General features: G+C 38.4%; 1 protein-coding gene across 2 annotated transcripts; it reads left to right on the top strand.

The window, feature by feature from the left end:
• Positions 1–676: 676 nt before the first annotated feature.
• On the top strand, positions 677–7,484 carry LOC141656503 (uncharacterized). Of its 2 annotated transcripts, none has more exons than XM_074463414.1 (8): positions 677–783; positions 1,115–1,172; positions 1,407–1,498; positions 1,594–1,694; positions 5,406–5,475; positions 6,088–6,115; positions 6,841–6,889; positions 7,164–7,484. In XM_074463414.1, exons 2-8 carry the CDS (start codon positions 1,160–1,162, stop codon positions 7,195–7,197), a joined length of 387 nt encoding a protein of 128 aa, XP_074319515.1. In that variant the 5' UTR covers positions 677–783; positions 1,115–1,159; the 3' UTR covers positions 7,198–7,484. The 2 variants fall into 2 exon arrangements, with proteins under 2 accessions (XP_074319515.1, XP_074319516.1); XM_074463415.1 differs by lacking the exon at positions 677–783 and adding an exon at positions 931–993.
• Positions 7,485–7,792: the final 308 nt, after the last annotated feature.

Raw genomic sequence — 7,792 nt, 5'->3', positions numbered from 1 at the left:
GAAGTTATTGTGAATAGACGGAAATGGAAATAAGGAGGTTTATCTTGAATAGGAGGGAGTAGTATGGAATTAGAACACCATGGATGGATTAGGACTTCATCTAGGAGTCGTTTGGTTCAAAGTATTGGAATTGATTGGTACGAAGTGAAATAATATGTAGTATAGAATTAGAATCCCATACCTGTTTATAGTTGCTTGGTTTGCTACGGGAATGAAAAAAAATAACACTATTGGACGGAATTAGACTTGGTAAACGGGTCAACCAGATCCGGTTTGGTCGAGTCATTCAGGTCGGGTTAATTTGAATTCATGTCATTTTCGGATCTGTCATTATCATGTTATTTAAGGATAATGGATCGTGAGGGACAATAAACATACGAGCTGGGTGATGTTCATCAGGTCAATCCAGATCACGTGTCAATGTCGGGTCCTTAGTTCGGGTGTCCAGTATGGCTCATTTTCGGGTCGGTCATTATCAGTTTTGCCGTTACAACCTATTTTTCTGAAGTTTTATGAGGGGCTAGAGGTAAGGTGGGCTTTGGAAATTCAACCCTGACCCGAACCAATTCAAGGACAAGTGTGAGTCCGGTCCTACATTGAGTTGCAGTTATTTAAAAGAAAAAACGTTTATTTTATCAAAAAAGAAAAAAAAGAAACGTTTCTATATCTTCCGTTCATAATTTTGCAGTTTTGTTAACTTCACACCGGGACCTCTATTTACACATCTTATCGGGTATAGACCAGACAGACCAGTGGTGTGCTTGAAGATTTCACCTTCTCTAGGTAAATATTTCACCTTTCCCCTTCCAAATTATTTCTGCTTCAAATTTCACATCTATGTTACTACTTATTTACCTTAATTTAACCCTTATTTTTACCCAATTACCATAGTTTACAAACCCACTAAAGTTTTCACCTTTATGTTTTACAAATTGTTATATATAATATTATTTGTTAACAAATAATCAAAGTTAAACAAATGATTGAAACGGAGTGAGTATTAGGTTTTGTTTGTGTTATGGAGGCAAAATTCATGTAATTAATAGTACAAATAATTTACTTTCACTTCTGAATTATGCTAATTTTTTTCACCCTTGATTGTAATTTGTAACAGGGAAAAAGTTACTGCTGTGAACTGAAGTGAGCAGCATCTTTGCCCATGGAACACAATGGTAAATTTATAAATTTATCTATTTTATGTTAATTTTAAAGTTAATGATGATTTACTTGTTCATAGATGTGTTAATTACTACTTTTTCCGTCCCAATCAGTTGCTTACCTTTGAATAAAATACCCCTCACATAGAATAAGAAATGTAAACAAATGATTGGGGCGTAGGGAGTATTACTTTTGATAAGTTTAAGAGTTGCAAAAGATGTAATTTTGGGGTTAAAATTGACTTTTAGGGGAAAGTGCTATGAATCCGGGGGTTAGGCTTGCAGCCCTTATAAGCAAGAGGGGGAAGCTTAAAGATGAACTTCGGAATATCGAAAAACAGGTGAAAATATTGGATTTTGTTTAATTTATGTGGTTAGGAATTATTAGTAGTTCATTGAAGATGTTAATTTGCATTTTGATGTGTGTATTGTGTAGGTGTATGAGTTAGAGACCAGTTATTTGCAGGATTCAAATCAATTTGGGCATGTTTTGAAAGGGTTTGAAGGGTTCATAAATTCATCAAAGTCGACAATAAAGTACGTATTTTTCAAGTTTTAACTTTTAGGGTGTGTTTGGATTGAGTGATTTGGAGGGAAAAGAACGGGAGGGAGAGTAGGGGATTTAAAATCCCTTGTTTGGATAGCAAATGAGGGTGGAGGAAAATGGAGGGGGAGAGATTTGGAGGGATTCAATTTCCCTCCTCCAAGCCTAATCAAAATCTCTCCACAATAGGCAAGATTTGGAGGGAAATTGTATCCAAATACCCACACTCCATTCCCCCTCTCCTTCCTTTCCCTTCCTTCCCCTTCCCTCCTTCCCCCTCCCCTCCCTTTCCCTCCTTTTTTCCTATCCAAACACACCCTTAGGGTCTGTTTGGATAGCAAAAGTGAAAGGAAAGGGAGGGGAGGGGGAAGGAGGGAAGGGAAAGGGAGAAAAGGGAAGGGGAGGGGGAAAGGGAGAAAAGGGAAGGGTGTGTTCTCTCCAAATCTTGCCTATTGTGGAGAGATTTTGATTAGGCTTGGAAGAGGAAAATTGGATCCCTCCAAATCTCTCCCCCTCCATTTCCCTCCATTCCCATTTGCTATCCAAACAAGGGATTTTAAATCCCCTACTCTCCCTCCCTTTCTTTTCCCTTCAAATCCCTCAATCCACACACCCTTAATATACCCATAAGACTTTATTCTGCTACTTCATTGTTGATTATAGTAGTTTCTGCGAACGGTTGTTTGTCATGGCATGAAAACAATCTGTTATGTTCTATAGATGTTTCTAAAAACTTGAGATTGTTCGTGAAGTTTTTTTTCATGAATAGGTTAGCTTTCCCTTTTTCAGGAAGGGTGAGGGGATTCGTAGCTTTGGTTGAGAGGGTGAGGCCGTAATGAAATTATATGCTCAATACATTTCGGTACACAAATATTCACTTACCCACCTGGCTCAGTTTTTCCTGCCATCAGGGGGAGAATGGAACTCTTAAATAGCTAAGCGCTTCTTGAATCTCTCCCGATGCCTTGTTTAACACTTAGAAAGACCTAATTGACTTTGTTACTTGAAAAGTTCTGATTAAGAAGGGTGTAGCCGAAGCCGCAAAGTGACTGCTTTCTTGTATAATTTTTCAATGACTAGGAATTAACGGTATTCAGCACTTGAGCATTCAACAAGCATCTCCCCTCCTCCTAAAGGTGTAAGCTAAATTCAAAATTTTAGTGGCATACATCGTTATGAAATTTGTCATTTAGATTAGTGTCAAGGTACAAGATGGGTGGCAGTGGGTCTTGCTTCAGACCATTGCTTTTGGTCTGAAATAAGACGTACAACATGTTATCATTTGACAGTAAAATGTTTGTATTTTTCTGATAACATGTTACCATTATTTTTCCCACTATTTTCAGGGTAAAAAGTGACACCTCTAGTGATAACATTTTGTAGATTCACTGCTTACATTTTCTTAAAAAATGGCAACATTTTGCCGGTCTTATTTCAGACGGGAAAAGTGCCCGTCTGAAATAAGATTTTGCGGATGGGTGGGAAGCCCGGGGGCTTTCTGGTTTGCTGCAAGTTTTTGTGAGCTAGTTGTCTTCTTTTTGTATGATTTTCTCTTGGTTGCAGCTGTTTTATTTATATTCGATTAAATTTTTCTTTCAAAGAGGGACATGGGGTGTTTTAAGGCCCCTTGACAGGATGTTACTTATAAGCAGGTGCAGTTTCGTCTATTTGCAGATTTTGTGATAATGTATTGTATATCTAATATCGGAGAGGTATAAGGTACCGGTTGAATGTTGACCGTAAATCCGTAATTGAACCTTGCTACTTCTTTGATTCCTTACTCTTTAGATAATATGAGAAGGGGGATGCTCTAAGAAACTTAAGTGTGTGTTTGGCTACAAAACAAGGAGGGAAAGGGATGGTAGGGTGAATGAGGGAAGGTATAGTGCGCGAAGGGGAGGAGAGGTAATGGAGGCAGTAAGTTTTCTCTCCGGGCCTTTGTCGTAGAATTTTATTTGTCTTACCAGAGGTAACTGAAGGGGTCCATTTTCCTTCCCTACAAATCCCTCCACATCCATTGGTCTAACCAAACAAAGGCAATTACTTCTTCAGTTTCCTTCCCCTCCCTTTCCCTCAATATCTCCAATTCTCCATGTCCAACAGACTCTAGAAATTACTTTTTACTCTCAAATTATTCACCTTTCCCCCAACCTAAACGCAAGCAATATTTGTTGGTATTTAGAATTTTCTTCTTAGGCGGAGCTCGTTCTTGGATTTAATTCAGGATTTGGTTAGTTTGAAAGATTTTTGGTGGATAAATGGTTTTGGTGTAAGGCGAAATATATGGGATTTTGCGGGTTTTCAAAAATCTTTGAAGTGAGATTTGCTGGAGTTGGGTAAGAAATGTGTGTAGGAAAATGAGTTGGACATGTGTTTTTTTGGTCTTGGAGGGTGGAGGTAGACGTGACCGTGGGTTACTCTGGTCAATTAGAGAACAGGTTAAAGCAGTTCGAGTCATATAGGGTTCGGGCTGTGTTTTGTCAATATCGAGTTCGGGGTATTTTGGATTCATGCCGTGTCATAGTCGTTTGGGGTCACGATTGGGTGACGAGCCGGGTTGGGGGATTATCGGGACAATTCTTATATTTTCAAGTTTTGATCGATAATTACATGTTAAAACTATTCTTAGGTGCATATTTATTGGTACTAAGTTACAGCGATTTAGAAAAAAAAAAATGTCAGTTTGATCTTATTTTGGGTCATTATAAGATAATTCGCTAGCGGTTCATAGATCGGGTTGTCATTATCATGTCACAGATCATCGCTGATCGGTTTTGGTTCAGGTCGGGTAGGATTGTTATTGGTTATTTATTTGGGTTGGGTTGGTTCTGGCTCAACAAACTGTCGGGGTCTATTGAGTCAAGTGCATTGTATCGGGTTAGTTTTTGCCAGCTTTACCCGGAGGTCTCCATAGGATACTGGCTGGGAAATACTTATTTCAGTTACAACATGAAGATTAAACCTTTTAGGTAAATGAGGCAGGATTTGTACTTGTCTTCAGTCTTATTTTGATTCTTCTTTTAGTTTTATGACACTTGACACCGGATAAAATGCTTAGACTTTTAAATTTATTCCGAAAGTAACATAACTTAGATTTGGCCTCAGACATGCTCCCCGATCGTATAAGTAGTTTGATGCATTCAAATGGAGTACATATAAACGATAATGGCCATGGTCTGTGAAATTAAGATAGCTTGCTTGTAAACCTTTGATTATGTATTTATGACTGTTGCTTCATGCACGTTTGTAACGTGCTCGAGCTAAACTTGAAGAACTTCCTGCCTGTTGCTTCATGCTCTTTGCGGAGAGTTTATTTTGACTTTTACTTCCCATGTGTCAGCCAGTTCGTCAAGTTTAGCTTGGGCACGTTTGTAAGTGAAATTCGTACAAGTTTGTGCAAACGGGGTGGTAACTGGTAATAATGCAAGTTGCGTTGCATATGCGGTTAGTAAAGAAATCATTGCAGTGGACAAAATTTAATAAGGAAGCGTGAAAAATTGGGGAAGACATCCACTTAAGGAAAACATAAGGAATCGAATGGTATCAAGGGAGTATTTGTTAAAACAATTCTGCCTTTTGGTGTATTGAACTTGATGAGTTGATGTTATTGCGACTACTCGTATATTAGCTGTCCTTTATCTGTGACTTGTTTTTCCACAATGGCTGAAAATGTAACACATAATTTTCTTATCATTTTGGCGCAGCTTGAAAAGGCCCAGGAAGTTTCAACCTGAAGATAGAATATTCTCTTTGTCGTCCATCACCTCGCCTGCTGTATGTAACTGCTAAACTTGTTGCTTTTACGGTGCACTTAGAGTCCCTTCACTCCCCCTCCCATCCGAACTATATATATGATCTAATTATATATTATTATTGTTAGCCTTGACGCCCCTGAGGCATGAAAATTACTGATATTCTGACTTTTATGAGATTTTTACGTTAGCACTATTTTTATTGTACGAATCATTTGAATTTCACATTGTTATTAAACCTCAATTCAATTAATTTTGACTCAATTACACCTCAGTACCTCAGGCTACTGAAGTAGGAAACTCAAACTGTAGGTCAATATAGTGAAATATACCAAAACCGGAAGGCTTTCAAATAAATTTTACCCACCTTTCCTATTTGGAACTTTGTCATGCCTAAAAACCGGTTACCAGTATGTTTCAATTTTCATTGTATTTTAGATTTGGTGTTTCTATACTAAAATAATTATTTTTTGTTCCTTAATTTAAAAGTTATTTTTCAAGACACACATTTTAGATAATAAATACTCGTATTCCCTAATCATGCCGTTCTGGTTGTGGGATTGTTGTCCGGCTTGTCCCCTCCTTGACCCTTTTCCTTGGTTGTGGGGTTGTTCTCACTTTACTTTTTATTTAGGTTGAAGAGCTCAGCGGTGGACGTGATGGTAAGCTTTCACCTAGTTTCCATGCACTCTTTACTCCATTTGTCCCTGTCAATAATTTTCGTTGCACCTTTTGGAGGTGTTTCATAACTAGTCAATAGTTTACGTTTCCATAGTGCGTATGTTTCTTTTGGGTGAAATAGGCATTGTATGTGAAATGTCGATTATGCCCTTTGTATACCCTTCCTCACGGCATCCACTCAGCCATCATTGTGCATAATCTGAGCCACCCTTTCCCATCTCTCCAACCACCATGAGCCATCCTTGTCACCCCATCCACTACCGAGCCTAGAAAATCCTAACAAAAAATGCTCACACCATGTGACGTCTATAATCCTAGCTCCCAAACTCAACAAAAAACCTTGATCCACCCGAAAACAAATCCACCCATAAAGCGGGAAAAAACATGGGAAGTGGACATAGGAAAGATGGAGAGAGCTTGTCATAGATTTGATTGATGGTGGTGGTGAGAATGAGGTCTCTGGGGGAGCGTGGGAGACGGACTGTTATGTGAGACGGATGAGCAATTGAGGAAAGGAAAAGGGAAGGAGCTATGAGAATGTTAAGAGGGTGAAAGGGGAGAGCTAGGAGAGGGTAAATTGTATATTTAACCCTTTTCTTGGTCTTAGTACCAAAAGTCTAAACGCAAAAACGTAAACTATTGACCTGGACATAGCGAATATCTATTTGAAGAAGAGTTAATCTTATCATTTCAATTTCAATTTCAGATTTTGGTCCTGGCCGATCTAAGGGTGGAAGCTTGCCTGCAAATGGACAGTAAGTGACCAGTCGTCGTTTTATTCTCCTTATAAAGATCCTTCCGGACTATGCTGCATAGTTCCTTAACAAAATTTATATATCTGCAGACATATCCTACCTTAGCTAGTTAAGTCATTAAGCGCATGCCCATGAATTTGGTTCCGATCCATTGGCATTGAAAGTGCTCTTATTGCCAAAAAAAAACATCTAAACTTGCATCTAAAATTCTAAATCCATCCCACGATTGCCAATTTTATTACTGTGTGATTCACCGATGAAATTGTTTGTTTAGGGCAAAACAAAAGAAGGGGAGATTTGGAACTTAACACGTAGACGATTAAAGGTATAGATAGATGCAGTAGATTGCAGGATGAAGAGGGAAGTTGAAACATGTGAAACTATTAGATCGACGGGAATGTCTTAGGCTCTTCAATGTAAGTATCACTTAGACAGGTTAGATGATTATGTATGTATGTATGTATGTATGTATGTATGTGTTTGTATGATCATGTATCGTAGGCTCGTAGCCCTTCTGTATTAGCTACGAAATGTGTTGCTCCGTCAATTGAATTGAACTCCCTTTTGAGAGCTGCATTAAGTATTCATGTTGACATGGTCTTTGTTTTGATGGGTGCATGATAAAGACGCGATAAAAATCACCTTACCCAAACGGAAAAGAAGAGTATAAAGCGAGAACTTGAACGCGACTAATTCAATCTCAACTGACCCTAACCGATATGACCTGGTAGTAAATAAGCAGAAAATGACTAATTTGAAACAAAACCCATCAATTACAACAGTTAGTCTTCCTTAAGACGGAGGTATCTGTTTTAATAACAAATATCATCCCACATGGGCATATATGACAAATCTCTTGCTTTTCCTGTGCATTCTGGTTTTGTCTTTTTCATCCCACATGGG

Source organism: Silene latifolia, chromosome 5, assembly GCF_048544455.1.
Source record: "Silene latifolia isolate original U9 population chromosome 5, ASM4854445v1, whole genome shotgun sequence".
Lineage (NCBI taxonomy): Eukaryota > Viridiplantae > Streptophyta > Magnoliopsida > Caryophyllales > Caryophyllaceae > Silene > Silene latifolia.
Note: the sequence above shows the minus strand (reverse complement) of the source record. Positions and strands in the feature narration are given on the sequence as shown.